The sequence below is a fragment of the Heliconius melpomene genome, chromosome 19 (genome assembly GCF_056956725.1).
Source record: "Heliconius melpomene rosina isolate 202511_hmr_F chromosome 19, ASM5695672v1, whole genome shotgun sequence".
NCBI classification, from domain to species: Eukaryota; Metazoa; Arthropoda; class Insecta; order Lepidoptera; family Nymphalidae; genus Heliconius; species Heliconius melpomene.
Window position 1 is genome coordinate 1,386,468 of NC_140407.1, and position 22,068 is coordinate 1,408,535.

The window sequence follows — 22,068 nt, forward strand, 5'->3', positions numbered from 1 at the left end:
AATTCGGCATTAAATTATTAGTTTTTCGAAAATTGGGGAACGAAAGTGTCTCAATGGGAACAAAGTGTCTTAATATTAGGTTCCCAGGTTAATTTTACCTACCCTGCTATATGTAGGAAATAAAGTGAAGTTTAAAAAAAATCTTAAGTATTTTCTCGAGTAGACCTTAAAAGAAACAACGCAATGGTAATGAACACAAGATGTTAAATTATACATAAATATTTTAAAACAAGAAATTAATTCATTCTAATATTTAAAATTTGACTGTAATAATGAATTGATTATTTTAGTATGGTACGTGACACTTGTGGCGTAGCAGAATAAGTTTAATATAATCTGTGGTTTTGTGTGGATCGGACTTGGGATCGGAATTCGGAACGCACCGTAAGGGCGGAGGCCATTTCCATTAATACAAGCCACATCTTTTTGTTTCTTTCCGTTCGACAAATCCGATCAATTTTCTACAAATCTAGCAACAGATTAGTGTGAACGTATCAAACCTTATTGTTTCGGTTTTATTGATTATTTTGTGTGATCTAAATAAATTAAAGGACAACCATCTGCGTACACCGTTGCCAACTGTCGAGTCGTCGATATTTTGCGACCGAATAATGATCCTTGGTTTCGTGCGAGTGTAACTTTGCTAAACATTACTGTTTTTTCGAAAATAATATTGTAAAATCAGCAAAAATGGCTTCATTTCAGCAGTTGATAGCTTTTCGCAGAGAGCTTTTGATTACAGACAAATATAGAATTACAAGAAGAATCGGAGGTGGTTCTTTTGGAGATATTTACTTGGGGATAAACATCGCTAATGGCGAGGTAAGTAATAACTTTTCTTATTCTTAGGATGACATTATAGTAAGTTTCGAATAGATTTGTGCCAGATGCTCTCAATGTTTTTACTAGCCACATGTTTTTAATGTATTTAATTGACACATATACGGAGAAAAGCCAATATATTATAATTTTATAATAATAGTCGTAATTACAAAAAAAATATTAAATATTTACTTTAACTTACTAATAAATAGAATTGATTAAAATTTCAATGATTCATACATTTTTATTTATGACGTTTAACGTAATGGTAATCACTGCTATTGTACGTATTTTGATAATTAGAATCATATGTCGCATTTCGATTTTGTCTCTTATATCGGTACGAATAACCTTCACATTCCTAATCGTTGTGTAGGTTTTGAAATGCAAATGAGTGCTCTTAGACACTTTTTTTCACACATGTTATGGAAAAAATGTTAAATAAAAATAGAAAGTCTGATCTAACATATGACCTATATAATATTGTAAAGAAACTAGTTTTGGTTTAAGCCTTTTGTTTATTATCAAATTTGTAAATACTTAAAATGCGTTTTTTGGTTCAATATAGTAAAATGTACATATATTCTATTGATATTAAGAATTTTATCTTTGGATATTTCACAATATTTTGTTTTTCCTTCAATATGGTCAGGGAAATGTGTCTTCAGTTATATTATGTAAATAACACATAGACTATGAATACTTTGGTATTTTTCAACATTGCATATGAGAGTTCAAAATTAGATAATATATGAGTTTTATTTTAATATAATTAAATTTCCCCATCATGCATATTTAAAAGCTATAATATATATATATATCTAATATTTGGATCTTGTATTGTTATTGAATTCTTGTGTATACTCATTCAAATGGCCTCTTTTTTGTTTAATTGTTGAAAAATATGTTATAAGTTAATAATTAATGAAAGTTAACTTAATAAGAACATAAATGTAAATATGAAAAAGAAACAAAATTTATATTTCATGTTTACATTATATCCTTTTAGATTTCTTAGAAAATATTGTAGACTGCTGTTTACGAGAATACCAATAATAGTCTGATAAATAAAAATATTAAAACCATTGTAGAGCATTGGGACAATTTCTGCCTGCAATCACAATGGTTGTGGTTTTGATACCCACTCTGGGTATAATTTGGTTTCACTGATTTTCACAAGACATAGTGCAGTATTTAGTTCTGCTACTTGATTTACAATGGCTCAAATTTTGGTAGTAAGCAGAAAATATAAAATATAAATAAGTTTCTCACTGCCTACCCTACTGTATGGCAAAAACTGTGAAGATATTTTTTTTTTATACTTATTAAGCTTATTCAATTGAGGCTGTTGTGGCACAGGTTCATAAGCATACAATAGTTGTTGGTTCGCTTCCCATTAAATATTTAATGTCTTAATTTCCTCACTCTGGTAATGAGGCAAAGCCCAGTGTTGTGTTTCCACTCAACTTGCAATACCTCAAGAATTCAGTAGAAAGAGGGGAATCAAAATCTCTTAATGGCAACAAAGTGTCTTATTACTAGATTCTCAGATGCGTGTGTTTTAATTCCATACAATGTGTTATGACCATGTAAAAAGTCATACTCAATGGAGTATTTTGTTGTGTTCTTTAGTTATTTTATTGAGATTTATGTTAACAAATGACTTTACGATGATCATTTTCATACTTGTGTTAATATTCTTTCTTAATCATTTATTTACTTTATATTTGCATTACATTATATTGTGTTTTCATATTTTATTCATGTAAACTAACTGGAGTCCTCAAAAGACTAAATCTGTCCACTATAAAATTATACATTGTAATTGTGTTGCAATAAATATAAATAAGTGAGTTCTTAATGTTGCAGAATTCTTAATGTCCTAATATTGGTAGTTAGGTATTACATGTCACTACTTATATCCTATTTCCTTTAAAACCATTCTAACTACACTACACACTTCCTACTTGCAATATAATACGTTATCTTAATTTTTATTTTTTTTGTAAACACATTATAAAGCAGTTTCCATTGGTAATCATGTTTTACATAGAGATGTATTATTTGTTAAACTATAATTTATCAGATCATAATTATAATGTAGTCTAAGACCCTGTATAGTCTGTAATTCTTAGTAATTTAAGAGATTTAAAATAAATATATTTATAATTTGTAGCCTATTGTGCTTTCGCTTTTAGACTTGTGAAAACATTTTTTGGAATATTTGATACACAATGGATAAACAACTGCTATTGTATGTGTACAGGCAAATTCATACTAAACCAACATGTGTCCACAATAGTTTATAAGCTTATGAAGATGTAGATTAATACAAACATAATGAATATGTAAGTGATTGCCGTCTGTACATGGAAGATAAATGAGAACAACAATTATTGAAAGCATTTAAAAGGAACCAATTTAAAAGCAATTTTCACTATTGTATCGGGTGGTCCCATCAAATTATATAAAATGACGTTATTATTAATAATATTACTGCATTATCTTGTATATTAACAATATGTTTTTGTCTATAATATAACAATGTTAACATTCTGTAAATTGTAAACACATATTTTGTATATTATGGTTTTAATTTAATTTGTTTGAACACTTGTTTCATAATTTTTGGCTAGTAATGAAAATGTTATAATTTTTGATTCACGCTATAGTGTTAATACACTCCATTTCCATTAAGACAAAATTAAAATATTAGATATTTCAATCCCGGGAGTAGAAATCAAACTCACAACCGTCGTACTTACAGTCGCACGCTTGTACCCCCATATGTCACGACAGCCTCAAATGTTATATTTAATATACAGTAAGTGCAACATCGATTTGACAACATTGAAGGGAATCAGAAAATAATTTGTTATATGAAGTATTATGTTATAATGATGTTCGTTATACTGAGGTCAGGGTGGTCTAGGATTCCTTTTAACAAAGTTAAAAAAATATTGAACTCATCTCTCTCTTTTTCGTTAATCAGCCGACAACTTTAAAACAACAGTGCCAACCAGTGTTTACTGTTTACAATACTGAACGCCAAACAATAATAACTGTCTGACGAAAGATTTAACAAGTCTGAACCTGTCGAGACATGAATTTAATATGAAATTGAATGCAGTAAACTTATAGGATTCGTTATCAATATAAGTAAGGTTATAAGTTAATGAAATTCATTGAATAGAGGTAAATAAGACTTTCTTTTTATATTTAACAAATATTGAAAATTCGTTATAAAAAAGTTTTGAACAAATGTATTCGTAATGGTTACTACGTGTAAAGTTTTAAGGGATTTCGAAAAATGTGTTAAATCGAGAAAATCTTTATATTGAGGTTATTTTAAAGTTATACAGTATATATTAAATCTGTCCGCCCGTCTGTTTTATGATAATAACATATTTTAAATATTATATTGACAGGGCAGAGTTGAGTTCCGCCACTCAACACGCAATGCCTGCGGAATTCGGCGGAATGTGGAGAATGGAGCGGAGTGTAAACACTCGGTTCCTTCTGCCATGTATGACAACATATTACACCGATATAATATGTTATGTTATGACTTCCTTAAGAGTCCAATATTTTATAACCTGAGATAAAAAAATCAAAGAGTTGTGTATGACACATTCCAAGTGCATGATGTCACTCTGAACTCTGGTACAGAATTAGAGTTAGGTTTTTTCTTTCCGCTTTGTTCAATGGGTAAGAAAGTCGTCAGAATTAAAATAGTAAAATTAAATCTGTGCAGCCATTTACAGCTAACCTCCAGGTGGCCACTACTCATTGACCGTACTGTACAAGTGGTTATATTAGAACTATAAACGGATGTAATATAGCCTATATAAGGTTCCTCGAAATTGACTAAACAAAATGTTACTTTTGAATTTGGAATTTATAATTTTTATACGATTGTTCGTGTTTTTTATTTTCGCGCCAATATATTGTAAAATATTTTGTGATATTAGAAAGGAGTGGAGCGGGATACAATTTTTTAAATCCCCATATGCTTGGTATAGGTCCAATGTTTGTGTACCGAGTTATAGATAAGTACACTGATACCTCTATTTGTGCCAGAAAAAGATCTAGCAGTCCGTCCAAAAAAGGCGATCAAAGAAGTGAAAGAATTCGAAGAAATCCTGATCGAAAGCAAAAGATTTTATCTCGAGAGATAAAGATGGCATGATTAAGATCTTAGGATCGTGTCGCGTATTTTAAAGGATGACTTAGGACTTGCAGCCTAAAGAGAGGCACTGAAATGACCAGTGCATCTCATAAGAGATGCACTGGTCAGTTCAGCCTATAAAGGCTGCAAGTTAATTGATAATTTAAAAAAACTACTTAAGCGGTACGCAAAGGAAGGTCACCGAAAAAGGTTTACGTATGAGAAGATTTTTACAATTGAGCAATATTTTAACAAATGAAATGACCATGTTTATGCTGAAAGTTGTAAAGAAGCTTCCTAATTAGTCAATAGAGAACAACAAGGGCATTATCCAAATTCAGTGACGGTTATCTATGAAGAAGTGACTGAGCGATATTTTGATCTGAAGACTGGCCGTCATCTAGTCCCGATCTTAATCGACTACCATGCAATGCATTGCCACGATAATTTGCCTCAACGCTTAAAGGACTCTATTGCAGCCAATGGAGACCACTTCGAAAAAGCTTTATGTATTTTAAATGGTTTTATATTAATGTATTAAACTAACATACTGTAATAGTCATAAATGTTACGTATAATAAAAAAAATTGTATTTAGGGCAAGACTAAGTATTACATATATATTTTATGTGATCATTAAAAGAGTTGAGTATCTTTTTATAACAACATTTTTTTATTTGGGACATACCATTTCATACAACTGAGGGTAAATAAATTACGAAAATGGCTTCATACATTCGTGCCATCGCGTAGCGGCGTTAATAATGCGCAGGAAATATAACTGTTTTAGTAAAGTGCTGCTATGCTTCGAAAGTCAATACTTTGTAAACACTGCAGAGCTTCACGGGTAGTAAGCCTAAAGAATGGTCGTTTTTAGTGAAATACTTGATGTAATATGAATTTTTTAAATTTTTTTATAATATTTTTGACTAACAACTACAGTACCTATAATTTTATGTTAATTGTTTTTTTCTAAGTGAAATATGTAAAATATATATTCCATCATGTTTAATGATCTATTGACAAGAAAAAAGAAAGTTAACATCTGTGGAAGGTTTGAAATTATAAGAAAACTTGGAAGTGGTTCTTTTGGTGTCATATATTTAGCATTTCATTCCGAGTGTGGAGAGGTAAATCTAAAAAAAGATTCTACAGTTGTTTATATAAAAGTGAAGAATGTTTTCACTATTGTGTAGTTCTTGTGATAAGCCCTCCCGTTGTGTCTGATTGTTTACCTGTGGCTCGATATGAATTATAAGAAATTATGCATTTTTTTATTTCATTTAACTGTTTTCTGTTTTTACTTTTTCTATTTACCTATATTTAAAAAATATTATATTTACTAATACTAAAGTCTCAAGCTTCTACACTTAAAATTTCAATACATTTATTAATATTTTCTTTACCTATGTTAGTGTGGGAATAGAGTTTTTACTAACTATAGCGCGGTTATTAATAGGAAAAGTAACGAATAAAAAGTAGAATTAAACGTAAGTAAAAAGTGAGTACAATTGCAGCGATTCTATTGCGTTATCTAAATTGATGTGATTATACAAGTCGTATATATAGAGTACTAGACCCGCCCGCGGCTTCGCCCGCAGAAACTTATTGTAATAGTACACCCAAATATATATGTTACAATTATATTTATTGTGAAAGAGGGACAGCCATCCATCTATCTTTAGAAATTTTCACATTTATAATATTAGTAAGATTCGGAGGTGGCGTGGTTCAGTGTCAAGCTCATGACTAAAACCCCTCACATATAAACTAGAGATAAAAAGCATTTAATAATGGTCGAACCCCTCTTTGTCAGTCCTACCTTTAATAGCCCCTTAAATATATTGTCATCATACAATCAGTAGCGATTTAAAGATTTTTCCATACAAACTTTCAACCCCTTATTTACATCCCTAGGGGATGAATTGAAATAAACTACACATTAAAAACGAATTATTGAAACATGTGTTCAATAATTCGTTTTTAAGAGTCTAAGTTTCAAATTTTATAAAAATCGGTGGCGATACTAACTTTCAACCCCTTATTTGCACCCTTGGGGGGTAATTTTTAAAAAACCGTGAAACACGTGTTCAATTAAATATTTTTAAGAGTCTGATTTTACAATTTTATAAAAATCGGTGGCGATTTAATTTTTTTTCCATACAAACTTTCAACCCCGATTTCACCCCTTTAGGGTTAAAATTTTTCAAAATCCCTTCTTAGTGGATGTCCAGATTACGAAAGTAAACTACTGTCCAAATTTCACGTTTCTATGCACAGCGGTTTCGGCTGTGCGTGCGTCTTACCTCAGTCAGTGAGGACAAGTCCTTTTATATATATAGATATAGATTATTCTCTGTATGGCAGCATTCGATGTCTGAATTTGTGTTACCATGACATTTTCAATAGTGTCTAATGTGGGAAGTCATGGTCACATTCTGACTAAAGTTGAGTCTAATAAGGGTCCTCATTGGAAGGTAACTTATAAAAATAATGCTAATCGCATCTATGTCTTACCAGACATTATATGCGCGTAGCATACTAGATCGTTGCGTCCTTAGAATATCTGGAGTAAGGAAAAAATAATGTTCTTAAAATAATAGTTTTAAAAAAGCTGTAATCAAAAATTGTACTGTAATCGTAATTAAGCAATTAAGATGGAGATCTAACATTTTTTTTATTAAATCTAAAAACCTTTTTGTTCACTATTGATTTTGTGGATTAAAGTTGTATGGCATAAATAAAAATAAAAATTAATCCACATAAGTATTAGTCGTTTGCTAGCAGGTTGAAATTTCAGAAAGTCGATAATTGAAATTCAGGAAACGATTTGTAATCAGAGGCATAGAAATCTATCATTAAAGTTATAAACAATGTTTCAACAATGGAAAGGCTAATCGTTGTTGTGTTTAGTGTTGCTTGATCAGTCGGGAAGAAAAAAATTAAAGGTAAAAAAAATCCTAAAACAGGAATCTAGGCAGACGTCTACAGCTAACTTAAGAATGTTCAGAAGTGGTCCATACTTCACTTACAAAGCCAATTGGAAAGGTTTTCTGAAAATCGTGAAATCTACAGCGAAAAAAAAGGGAAGAATTTTCAGCAAACCATAAAACAATGGAAGATAGTCACCACCTCGCCTGGGGTCAGCATATGATGCTGGAGCTCACGGGAGTCCCATACGTGTATTTCATAACGCTAAAGAGAGTAGAAAGTTTTTAACCCAACTGTAAAATAATATGATGAGGTGGCATTTTTTTTGTACGAATGTCATATCTCAAAAATCCACGTAGAATTAAAAGAAATATATGTGTGGTTTAAATGTAGTTTTTATCGGAATATTTAAAATTAGTGTAGTAGTTGTAGTTTTAACAGCATAAATATCTTGTTGATTGTGGATCATTGTTAATATTAAACTATAAAATGAATTGTCTGCACAATGTGCAGAATGTGTGTGTTTGAATGTGCAGTGCACATTCATATAGTATATAATATCGATACGTTTTTATATCGATGTTGTATATTCGATGTTCTATGTTATCGCTTCCTTTTGTATCGATATATCGTATGGTCGCTTTGAAATCGACATATAGTAAGTGTACTGTTGATAAATGCCAACGGGTATATTTTTTGTGTTTTTATTACTATTTACTAAAAATACATATAATATTATGGTATTACAATACAGTATTATAGGACCATAAGACTAAGAGGTGTATTAAAAATATAATCTACCTGAAAGTCTTAAAATTTATTGATTCTTACATCTATAGAGACTATTTAAAAAAATACATTTAATTTTATAAAAGGATTTTTGCTATTTGTAAAATGGAATAGCTACTATTTTAGTTTGACGACCGGAATGGACCGGATGGTCTAACGAAACATCTTGTCGTAATGTAGGGCTTTTTAATATTAATAATTATAATTTTCGAATATAATTTGTAAAATTATATATTATTATTATATGTAATTATAATTTTACTTATGGAATTATTGGATTAAAATTGTGAGTGTACCATACCATAGTAGAAAATAGTAGAATTTGTGTATTTGCTACTGGCATCACTGTTATTGTGACGTCAGTCGTCAAATACAAGCTGACGATGCTCGTATCGAATGATTTATTTTATTTTTCATAATACTGTTACTAAATATAAATGAAATAAACGTAAATATATTATAAAAGTGTGGTGTATATATTTGGAGTGATGAAAGTTTAGTTGAAGATTTAGTGATAGCAAGTGATGAAGGCAAAAGAAAATGGCTACCTACGATTTCGAACGCATGTTAAAAAAGAGTACAATTACATTAAATTCTGGTAGATTTGAACTCATTCGTAAAATTGGCAGTGGGAGCTTCGGGGATATCTTTTTCGCCCTTGAGCACGAAACATCTAAAGTCCTTCCCAACCACCCTGATCTGCAAGGAATAACAACTGTAATTCAATAATGCTTAATATTAATAGATCTAGTGTATTGGATTCCTTACAATGAAAGTGTTGTAATGTTATGGCCTACCTTATTTTGAATTTAATTATTGAAAGCAAAGTTTTTTAGTGAACTGGATAATAGTCTTTTTTTTATTCTATTCGCAAATTACGAAATATTTAAGCCATGTTTAACAATAAGTAATGGATTTATCAATTAGGATAAGTAGTCGTTATACTTAACCATGTTCCCGATAAATAAATTTATTGTTGATCAGTAAATATTCTTTAATGAACTAGAAATACAACTGACATATTTTAATAGTGTTTCATAACAATTGGTTTGTTTGATATGGTTTTAAATGTAATTTAGTATGTTTTATATAATTGAATTATATTTTATATAATTTTACTTAAAAAATAACACACATAAAAAATATATATATTTCAGTTTAGTTAGTTGGCATTTGCCTTTTGAGCACAAATTACTTCACCTATGTAAATTTGTTAAGGTGTACTTATCATGTTTTTTGTACTACTTAATGTACTTGCATTAATTACATAGCTATTGATCTAGTTTTATATAAATCAATTAAATAATACAATATAATCCATATAGTCAAGAATGTTATTCATAGTTGTTAATTTCATTTTTTTTTCATTATATATAAGTTTCTATATATTGTAACCTTGTATGACATAAGAATGCTATATTATAATGTTATAATGCATTTTTTGCAGGAAGTAGCAGTGAAAGTTGAGTCTGTAAAAGCGAGACACCCCCAACTTCTCTATGAAAGCCGTGTATATAAAATGCTCCAAGGGGGCATCGGCATACCACATATACGGTAAGTCTTAAAAAATTACATTTTAAAGTAAGCAAGTACTTTAAACTAACCAAGAATTAGGTTGATAGTTTGTTTGTATAAGTAGTAGCTAACAAATCTTAGAAAATCTTAAGTTAACTTAAAAGTTTCACTTGTCTAGAACTAATGTAAATTAATTTGTAAAATTTACTACTAAGGCAACACTGGTAGAATAGCTTTGAATTGGGTGTCAGTAGGCTGAGGAGATAGGAGTGACGACAAGTGCTAATGTATGTTTTGGCCTTTGCACCAGCATACATATTTCAGACATCTTTGAGTTCATGCAGCACATTTGGTCTCGCCCCTTGGATTCTTGGAATTGTGTGAAAAAAAGTTTCTTTTTCTCTGCAAGTATTATTTATTAATAATGAGGTTGTCTTAGTGCAGCAGTACAGTGTCTAACTCTGAAGGTAGTAGGTGTGGGTTAATTTCCACTAGTATAAATGTATCTAGTAAGAAGATGAAACATAGTGTTGAATTCTACCACTCAACGCACAATGTCTAGAAAATTGAGTGGATTACCGGGAATTGGGTATCTTATGCTTAGCATCATACTTTATCCTTGCTGCATGCAGGATACAGTATGACACTAAAAATAGTGAAAAATAGAGTGTCTTAACACTACATTCCTTGTGCCTACACTGCTAAGTGTAGGTAGAATGTAGTGTATAGAAGCTCAGCAGAATATGTCACAGGGCAGCATTGCGTGTTGAGTGGCGGAACTCAATGCCGCGCTTTGCCTCAACATCAGAGCAAAGAAATAGATATTTAAATTTAAGTAAATATTTGAAATATTTATCTTTATATCAACAGTTTTAATATTAAGTTTGTTTTAGTTGTTTTTTGTCGGTTTACATTAAATTAGGTTAATGTATTTATTTTGTAATTATTTATGTTATATTTTAATATTACATATAAGTGTTTCTGAATTTTGTTTAATTATTTGTCGTGAAATTTTAACAAGCAAAAGAGGATGTATGCAAGATTACAAAATACATACATACTGTAAAAAGAAAGTTTTCAAGTATTGTCTAATGTAGTAACGCTTTTGCGAAATATGTTGTCTTATGCAATTTAACTCGACTTTCTTAAAATATTTGAAGTTATATTAAGTATTTTAAAAAAAAATATTGATTTATTTTCAACTTTGTGTCTATTGAATTGAATCCTATCAAGTTACTTCCAAGTTTATTAAAACACATGATGTTTTAAAAACTAAAGCTCATAAAATCCTTGGAACTGAGATTTTCACAACCCATATTATGTAAACTGTCAGGTGGCCTTAGTACACTTTTAGCAACTGTTTCAAGGCCATATTAAACTACTTACTTGTTTGAAATTTGTCGAAATATTAGCTAATTGTTTTAATATTAATATCTAAAGCTATGTTTTACTCGCATGGTTAATTGTAAATGGTAATTGTAAAAGAGCCTTACTTGATAAATGCACAATACAGGCAGTCTCTGATTAAATTAAAATTATTAAATTAAAGCGCGGCGTTGAGTAACCGCCCCACAACACGCCAGTCCTCAAGAATTCGGCTGAAAGTGGAGAATGGAAAGGCTGAGGGAACCTGGGAACCTGGGCAGGTTCCCTCTGCCTGCCCTGCTATGTGCGGGATACAGCGTAAAGCTAAAAAAACAAGAGTAATAAAAATGTATATTTATAGATTGTTTCTGTTACATCTATTTATAAGACTTCTATTATGAGTCCATTGTGAATGCCATGAATACATGTTGACTTTAAATAATTTGATAATGTTCTTTTTACTTTATATTCTAATAATCTTTATTTCTATATCATACTAATTACTATATACATTTTTTTTCTTTAAGTGTAAATATTTTTTTTTCTACATATATGTGATATCGTATATTATAGGACCTATAGAGATTAATGGGATGGGAATTTAATATTGTGTGTAAAAAAATAACATTCCGAAGAATTGAGAACCTCCTCTTTTATTTACCTTTTTTTGATTGAAGTCGGCTAAAAAAGAAACATGTACAGTTTTGATTCTTACACCAATTATAATTGCACTCGCGTTTTTTCGCGCATATAAGGATCAGACTGGTCAGACATCCTAGTTTAAAGTCCGTTGCCCGCTTTCTGCCAATTTTTCGTGACATTGCGTGTTAAGTTACGAAACTCAACGCCGCGCTTATTCTGCCAAAAATCATACTTGTAGTTTACAGAATAAATAAATAATGAAGTTAACTACAGAGCAGATATTTACGTTAATATTAATCCCAGTCGTTAACATTTTATGCATTGTTTTGTAATATTTCTTAAGATTTATCAAGGTTAGTTTAGACAGTGTTAGCCGCATGGTTTACAAGGTTGTTCGATAAGGATTTGAATTAAAAAATCGACAACTTTCTTTAATAATATTTGAGTTTTTATATGTTTGACATTTTCTTATTTTGCTTATAACATTAGTCATTACTTTATAAGGCCGTCGTGGTATCACTTGATGTTTCGTCATGGCGCAGCGGTCTAATGCCTGACTGTTAACGCGAAGGTTGTGAGTTCGATTTCCACATGCGGAATAAGTTATTTTCATAAATTATTTTCATTTAGCTCTCTTAACAAGATGAACAAACGCAGTGTTGAATTCCGCCTATTAATATCCAATGTATCGAAATGAAGGCATGGGAAACGGTGTCTTAATATTAGGTTCCCTCTGCCTGCCCTAGCAGGATACAGCGTGAAGCTAAAAAACCAATTTCATATTACAGATGGTATGGCTTCGAGAAGGAACACAACATCCTCGTGATGGACCTCCTGGGTCCATCACTAGAGGACCTGTTCAACTTTTGTTCACGCCAGTTCACCATCAAGACAGTTCTCATGCTTGCAGGTCGGTTAACTTTAATTATTCTACTTATTATATTAATATCTTATGATTATATCATATTTCATCATACTATAACATATAATCATCATCAACAGCCATCTTTTGTCCACTGTTGGACATAGGCCTTCCCCAATTCTCGCCACCACACTCGATTCTCAGCTCTTCGGACGCATCCGCTTCCCGCTAACCTCTTTGTCGTCGTCCCATCTGGCATGGGGTCGTCCCACCTGTCGTTTTGTACGGGGTCTCTACTCTAAGACATATAACATATAATAGTTTCATACAATACTATAAAAGTATAAATGTGAAAGTCTGTCACTTTCACACAAACTCTATTGAACGGATTTAGGCGAAACTTTACAGTAATAGTATTAGAGGCCAGTCGTGGCGCAGGGGCATAAAGTGTGACTGTGAACGCAACTGGTTGTTGGTTCGATCCCCACTCGCAAGGAAATGAAATATTAATTTAAATTTATATTTCCATTTCATTGCTCTGGTGACGAGGCAAAGCGCGGCTTTGAGTCCCGCCACTCAACACGCAATGCCTCCAGAATTCGGGGGAAAGTGGGGTACGGAGTGTCTTAACACTAGGTTCCCTCTACCTACCTTGCTGTGTGCGGAATACAGTGTAAAGTTGATTTTTTAATAAAAAATACATTCATTGATTTTTAGCTTTAGTTAAATATATTTTTTATTAAAATATACAAGGTTTATTTACAGTTCATTGTATAAATAGATTAATATCGTGAGAATATAATTTTGTGTAAATTATCTTTTCTGTACATAGATCCCAAAACTAGGCTATCTAATAAGAAAATAATAAAACAATATAAGAATTTATAGACGAAAAATATTTAAATTGTTAAAGTTATACATTTTTTTTAATGAAAACAGCTTCAATGAATTAATAAGTAATGGAACTATTATATTTACATAGAAATTCCAATTTAACATATTACTTTTATTTGCTTATAATATAACTTTAACTAGGAAATCACAATTGGAGTGGACTATTGAAGGAGTTAAGAATTAAGTTTCAAAAAATACTGGTTAACAATTAAATTTTAAATAAATTGTCTCATCAGTTAAAAAAGAAATTAAAATATAATGAGCTAGACATATAGAGGCATTTTTATTTATAATATTGCAACATTATTGTGTAAATATTTATTATGAAATGTTGCTTTTATATTTTTTTATCTACCGCATTAGAGTAGGCAATAGGTATGGATAAATATACTGTTCAAATACTCCATACTCAATTGTAATTAAAAATGTTTGAAGAGCTCGATCTTCAAAGAAGAGGAATGAATTATTTTAATTTCCTTGAGAGAATTTCCAAGAGAAAAGCGCGGCGTTTAATTACGCCAATCAATGCACAAAAAATTATGATAGCCTGAATGCGTGTAGCTGAATACAATATGTAAATAGCATTTACCTGCCGTTTCACCCCGTAGTCAAATGGAAATAACTACTTGTTGTGTATGACTTATAATGCATTTAAAATACGTTCGTGGGTTCAATTCGAATCGATGAGTGTATATTTTATTTTTAAGTACAACGGAGTGTTTTAACAATAGCAATTTAAATTAATAATATATCTCTACCACAGATCAAATGCTCGGGCGTGTGGAGTTCGTCCATTGCAAATGTTTCATCCATCGTGATATAAAACCTGACAACTTTTTAATGGGCATCGGCCGCCATTGCAACAAATTATACATGATCGACTTCGGCCTCGCTAAGAAATTTAGAGATGTACGTACCAGAGCTCACATCACCTATCGCGAGGATAAGAATCTTACTGGTATGTAAAAAATAATAATATGTGCAAATTATATAGATTTTTGATTGGTTATTGTTTTACCAATATAAGTAATAAGACAAGACATTATTTATACCTGATTCTATATGTAGATAAAATTTTGTCCATGCTATAATTTTGCCTTATTTTATGTTTATTTTTTTTTGTAATAATTTCTAAAACATAATGCAGTTTAAAAATTATTGAAATAAGATTGATATCTTATTTTAATAACTTTTTATTTTCTTATTAGTTAAGTAAACGATTTAAGTATATACCATAAATTCTTTATTGATTTTCACTAAGGTTAGTGCATGCTAAAAAAATCTTTAAAATATTTAAAATGTAAAGAATGGTATCTTCTAACGTTTATGTATAAAATATGCTATGCATGGTGCATGTAAATCAAATAAGGTTATGTGAAAAACCAAAATATTTTAAGAGTTGTATATTGGTTACAATGGTTAGGTCTGCAAAAAATATAAGTGGACAAAAAATTTACAAGTTTAAATGGACAATTAGCGGTAGTAACATGAAAAATATATAGAAACACTGCTATACTTTTAATTGCACTAAAAAAAATTAAGTATTCTTATATATTAATTCAAAACAACATACAAAGTTGAAATAAAAACTAAAACATATAAACGTTTCTAGGCACTGCCCGTTACGCGTCCATCAACGCTCACCTCGGCATCGAGCAGTCCCGACGTGACGACATGGAGTCACTTGGCTACGTACTTATGTATTTTAATAGGTATGTTTTATATAGATTGCAGTTGATTGGATTACCACTGAGCTACATCCCCAAGAGGACCAGTCGTGGCGGAGAGGCGCAAAGGTTACACGCTTGTGCCTTTGCACCACGACTGGCCTGATTATCTCATTTTGTTTATCTATTATATTATTTTCTATTCAACTTGCAGAGGATCTTTGCCGTGGCAAGGATTGAAAGCAATAACTAAGAAACAAAAATACGAACGTATTAGTGAAAAGAAAATGTCCACGCCTGTCGAAGTTTTATGCAAGGTAAGTATTGTATTACGTTTGATTTTTTTCTTTATAGTCGAAGAAAAGAAAATAAAATACAAAATAAGAAAAATAAGTTTGAAAATTTATATTAATATAATTGATTGATAATATATCTTTCTTTGAAAATTTATATTAATATAATTGATTGATAATATATCTTTCTTTCCAGGGATTCCCAGCGGAATTTTCTATGTATTTAAATTACTGCCGCGGTCTCGGTTTCGACGAAGCACCAGACTATATGTATCTTAGACAGGTTAGTTGATTATTAATATGATAATAAAAATTAAAATATGGCGTCTGTTACATATTCTGATGACGTCACGTCATCGCCGCTTCGATAAGATCAAGTTTGGCTTAACGTGGTTAGAAATGGTCTTGATGTATGTAGAAGTAAGTATTTATAGATTTTTTCTTAGCTTCATGTTGTATTCCGCATATAGCGGGATAGACAGGGGGAACCTAGTATTAAGGCTCTTTTCGAGATATTGCGTGTTAAGTGGTGGAACTCGATTCTGCACTTTAAGGAGGATGTGAAATTAATTTATTCCTCTGAGTCGAAATCGGACCTACAAGTGTTCCGTTTTCAGTCAGACGTCTTGATATTATAGGTAATTAATATATTTGTTGATTTTATGTGCATGGTTTAGGTTGTTTAAAATTTTAAAGCCTTTAGTCGTTTAAAATTTGAAATCAAGGCGTGGAATTCTTTTTTAACCATTTTAATTCATAGTATGTGTCACAGTTGTCATATAATTGGTATGTTGATGTTAACATACTAATTTGCTATTATGGTTTGATAGCAATTTCATTAGCTCAATTTCAAAAATAACTTTTTTCATTACTAAAGAATGGTTCTTAAACATGTTATTGCTTGAAAAAACTTATTTGATGCGCTATAGTTTCTGCTGTACGTTATCTCGCAGTTATTTTGTTTGTCGAGTAAAATTATTGTTTTTAGCTTCACATTGTCCCCACCCACGTTGATTACCTACTGATGTTGTTAAACACATTGTTCTCCACGCTTGGTTAAATATTTGAGACATAGCGTATTGAGTGATGGAACTCAAAGCCGCGCTTTCTTGATAAAAAAAGTGCAGTGCAGTGCAGTGGCATGAAAAAAAACACATTTTGGATCATGTGATTTGAACCCTCAACCGTCGCGTTTACAGTTAGACGCAATCATACTGCGTTACGATGGCTTCTAAAATAAGATATGTATTGTGTACAATAAGAAATTTCTGGGGATAGCAGAGTGGGCGTGGTACTGTACGAGGGACAATTGGTGAGGTAGTGGTGAAGTTGCCGCAGGACCACGCGCGTGGAACTGTAAACGCCACTGTTGTGGCCACCAATCACACTCAGAGGAATTAAATATTTTATATATTGTTTTCCTTGTTCTGGTAACAAGGCAAAGCGCGGCATTGAGTACCGCCACTCACACGTAATGCTTCCAGAATTCGGCGGGAAGTGGGCAACGGAAGTGTCTTAACACTAGGCTTCCAGGTTCCCTCTGCGTACATTGTTACCTGCGCGATATTATATTAATAGTTGTATCGTTTATGTGGCTGCAGCTGTTCCGCATCCTATTCCGCACGATGAACTACCAGTACGACTACACGTTCGACTGGACCATCCTGCGCCAGCGTAAGCAACAGGCCATGGACGCCATCGTGCAGCGCCGCTCGCCCGCCGCGCAGCGCCGCGCGCAAGCTCCCTCCGCGCAGGCGCCCGCCAAACAGGAGGTAAGTTGTGATAGGTTCCCTATGTTTGTTTTATATGTTATTTGAGGGACATAGATGAAATATTTTATTTTTTTCTTTGGGATACTTTAGTACGGAATGTATAACAAACCCCAACTGATTTCTTATTACAATAAAGGATTATACGAAACATTTATTATCATTTACATTGTCATATAAAAGAAAATTAATATAAAATAAGGGAATATAAGTCAGAGTGCGATGTTGAGTTTGCCACTCAACACGGAGTGTCTAGAATTTTAAGAGAAAGAAGAGAAAGTTCTTCCTTCTTGTTTTATGTGAAAGCTGAATAAGAATTACTCTAAAAGATTTTTTTTCATAAATTGTAGCTATTTTTTTAAATTTGTTCCTCATTCACTATACCTATTTCTACTGTACATTCAATGTAAACATAAGTTATATTATATCCTTTAAAATTCTCTTAAATGTATGTCTAATTTTAAACATAAAAATAATATCAAGAAAACCTGTAATAAATTATTAGTTTAGTGCAAATCGCGATTATTATACAAATTAGATTCCAAACGTTCGGCGTTGACAATTCTAAGATGTTATAATATAATTTCAGCAGGCGCCGCAGTCGTCGCTCAACAAAGAGGTACTCACACATATATCTATTTATTTATTTATGTATTAACATATTAACATGTCGACTTGTTTTATTTATATATTTATTTTTGACGCTAGTGGTTTTTTAGTTCTTTTTTTTTCCTTAATAAGGACATCACTATTACCTTTCAATATTCATTATCACATAGGGTTGTCAACTTATTTCATTAGTCATCGTTGCCATATAAAATTATTGCGATCTTTTTTAAATTATTCTTTGTCGGTATTTGATTCGTCTTTTTTATTTATATTGACGTAACTGAAAATTTAATTGATATCAGCTACATGGTTTCTGTATTTCTTATATAATCCAGTATTTTTTTTTAACATTTTATTCATACAAGTTGCCACTGCCTTAACTCTATAACATGGCCACTCCTAAACTATCGTTATGAATGCCTATTTTTTAATATAATTATAATAATAATTAAGATTTTTCTTTACATTTAAATTCTCTTTCTATTTCTTGCATAATTGCATATATGATTTTTAAATGAACAATATATTTATATTATTACAAATTGCTATTTATTTAGAATTCTATAAGTAAAAGTATTTCCTTAATTACTATATTAGAAGCATGTTAGCGATCATCTCAGATAACTCGTCATCGAATATCATTCATTTTGTATTTGAGATAGTATTTTTTTTAGTACAACTATGTTTTTTATGGTATACTTCGGGGGTAAAATATTTTCTATTTTCTTTTGAATAATCACTATTTAAAAATTGTTTTACATTATACGTTGAATTAAGATTTTTAGAGAGGATTAAAAATATTTCAAAAGTTTTATAAATAACTAGAAAAAATAATTAATACTTTTCGTTATAAAAGATAAATAGTAATTATTATTAGTATAAAATTTGACTACAGGTAAAATCGGTGAATGCTGTGGTCGATTCGAACAACCTATTGATTAAAAATCATCAATCTACCAATCAATTAAAGAAGAAACCGCAAATCTCTTAAAAGAAAATACATTTACTAGAGACATTGACCTTTTTTTTTAAAGAAAGCTATAATTTTTACTTAAATTTCCTAGTTATTAAATTTAATAAAGTTTTATAATAATATTTTTTTTAATATTTGTGACGTCTTGTGAATTAATTTATTTATGTATTTCACGTTTTCGTTATCTATGTTTTAAAGAAAAATATGGTTTTTAAATTCGTTTCGAAAATACCTGTGATTATGTCCCTATATTTTAGTATTAAATAATTTTATTAAAGTTATAATTTAAACGTATATATTTAAATTAAAGAGGCGTAAATAATTTTGTATTAGATAGTATATATTTGAATGTTAATTTAATAAATTGTATAAAAAATATTAATAAGGCATTAAAAAAGATATGCATGTTTTATTTTTTATGATATAAAATAAAATACCTATTTTAAATTATGTTATACGTATGTATATATCACTGATACCTCAGATACACATTAGATGTATTTTTTTCAACATTCGCGAGTTTTGTGACAACGTTCGTTCTATAGATTTTCATTCGTAATATTATTAATATTTAATTTGATTTTCGTTTATATTTATAGTCCCATTTACCATTTATTTCTTATATACTAAAGTTTATATACACATTGCCCATTACTTTTTTTTTAAATCATTAATTTTGGGTTTCCTTCATGACAAAATTTATCATTCGTTTGATTTGTTAACCACTAGTAATTTATTACATTTTCATTTTACATCGCTTTATTTTGTTCGTAATACATACATTAATTTCAACTCATATTCATACATTAAGTATTTGCTATAGTATCTTAATAATAATATGTTTAATTTCTCGTTTTGCAGTGAAAGAGAGTAACCGGCGTTCGACAGTTGCGGGCGGGCTGACGGCGGCTATCTTGAATGACATGACTCGAGTGTCCCTGTGTGCGTGTGCGAGTGTGTGAGTGCCTCTGCCGCCGTGACCTGACGTATCGCGTGGCGTGGCGTGACGTGACGCGTGACGTATGACGTGACGTGACGCAGCCAGTCGAAGCTCCACAGACTTTCTTTCTATTACAGAGGCCTTTTAATTTAACGACAGCGTAGTTCATGGCCGCCGTCGCGTTTGAGTGTGCAACTTGAACTAAATTTTATGTGAAACACAGATTTAAAATTTTAAATATTATATGAATTTATGTATTTTTTCACGTCGTATTTATATTTTGGTAACTCCCAAGGAGAGACGTCGGCTCGTCAACGGACTCTTGCTGTTAGTAATGCATACACACTTTAAATACACTACATATTTGGTTTGGAAATTGTAAGTTAAATGTGAAGTAAATGTTTACTAATTAATTATTAGATAATATAGAATATTATTGTAATGTTAACAGTGATTCATCTAGGTAATGTATTTGCTCCGTTGTATTATTATTGTTCTGGTTTATGTTGGATTTTTTATTTGAATTACATGCCTGCGTACATACATAATGTTTTTGGTTACATTTATTTTGATATAATTAATTTATTTAGCATTCACCTTACGTTTCGCTGTTAATTGACAAGTATCTATAATATTGTAATATTAGTTAGATTAGTGAAGCATTTTAGTTTGTAAACCATTTCATAGATTAGGATTCTTTTTTTTATTAATACTTTCATCGTCTAACAGCTTATTATTTTCGACGGTCTAATGCTATTGTTGGCTATATAGTATCTTCTAAAATTATTGATTTACTAAATCATTATAGAATGTCATATTAGATTCATAAGTTAGAACAACAACAACTGAGTCTGATCTCCTCGGACGCTTCGTTGTATCCATTTTCATAATGTCATGTTTAATATTTAGACGGTTTTTTCCCCTTTTTTTCACGCAAATTCCATACTTTACTAAAATTGTATATAGACTAGGCCAGACGGAGCGTTAGAGGAGATGCTTGGTACATATATATGTATCGTATATTTTAAGTACAGAAAAAAAACATTGTAAATACAGGACGATTTTCATTTTAATTGTTATTTTTTTAAGAACACGTTTTGCGTACGGCTACAAGATGGCGCCGAACGTTAGCAAAAGATAAATTTAATGTGTAAATGAATAGATCTTGATTTTGAGTGTGTGTTTGGAGACAAATTCTGAAAAAAAGATGCTGCTGTTGTTATAATTACTATTACACCGACGATTACGTCGTTGTAATCGGTCGTTGTAAGTCATTAGACTGGAATATTAAATCCGATGTTATTTTTTTTACCTTGTGATAATGTAATGGATCTCAGTATTCCTCTAAAGCGATGCAAGTCGAAGCGGTCGACTACGGTTGGTTTGTCTCCATTTTTAATAAGGTCATAAATGCACGTAACTCCAAATTAATAAATAATTATTAAACGTGGTTTGTTGTTTTTTTATACCATTTTATTTTTTATGATTGGATGAAGTTATGAAAGAAAATTAGGTTTCGTTAAAATTGTTTTCTTTTACAAAAAAATATTAATATTTTATTGCCAAATTTGAGTCGATATAATGAATTAGAGCAGGGTGTTCAGGGGGGGGCAAAATGTGTTTCGACGTGACAGCAGAAGTTGCTATCGCGTCGAGGAATTGATGAAAGCCGACTGCACGCACGAGAGCGGCTCATTGTCACGTGCCTTCTGAGTCGGGAGAGCAAGCGAGAGCACAGAACGAGCGAATTTTCAATTAAATTCTTTGTTTTATATAAAATAATCATAATTTAGTAATAGCAAATAGTAATTCAATACATTTCATAGAAAT

General features: G+C 31.0%; 1 protein-coding gene across 4 annotated transcripts; it reads left to right on the plus strand.

The window, feature by feature from the left end:
* The first annotated feature begins 361 nt into the window (after positions 1-361).
* On the plus strand, positions 362-21,688 carry LOC146528243 (casein kinase I-like). 4 transcript variants are annotated; one of them, XM_085202589.1, is made up of 10 exons: positions 362-822; positions 10,157-10,263; positions 13,020-13,141; positions 14,751-14,945; positions 15,600-15,699; positions 15,869-15,971; positions 16,144-16,230; positions 17,549-17,719; positions 18,306-18,335; positions 20,160-21,688. In XM_085202589.1, exons 1-10 carry the CDS (start codon positions 691-693, stop codon positions 20,160-20,162), a joined length of 1,050 nt encoding a protein of 349 aa, XP_085058715.1. In that variant the 5' UTR covers positions 362-690; the 3' UTR covers positions 20,163-21,688. The 4 variants fall into 4 exon arrangements, with proteins under 4 accessions (XP_085058715.1, XP_085058712.1, XP_085058713.1 ...); XM_085202586.1 differs by lacking the exon at positions 362-822 and adding an exon at positions 9,073-9,426; XM_085202587.1 differs by lacking the exon at positions 362-822 and adding an exon at positions 9,089-9,426 and having other exon boundaries at positions 18,309-18,335.
* Positions 21,689-22,068: the final 380 nt, after the last annotated feature.

Bases quoted from the DNA above. Each gene is read 5' to 3' on its own strand.
- LOC146528243 (XM_085202586.1), top strand. From the start codon at position 9,250: ATGGCTACCTACGATTTCGAACGCATGTTAAAAAAGAGTACAATTACA. The intron at 15,972-16,143 runs GTAAGTATTGTA...CTTTCTTTCCAG, and splicing joins CTGTCGAAGTTTTATGCAAG to GGATTCCCAGCGGAATTTTC. The intron at 17,720-18,305 runs GTAAGTTGTGAT...ATATAATTTCAG, and splicing joins AGGCGCCCGCCAAACAGGAG to CAGGCGCCGCAGTCGTCGCT.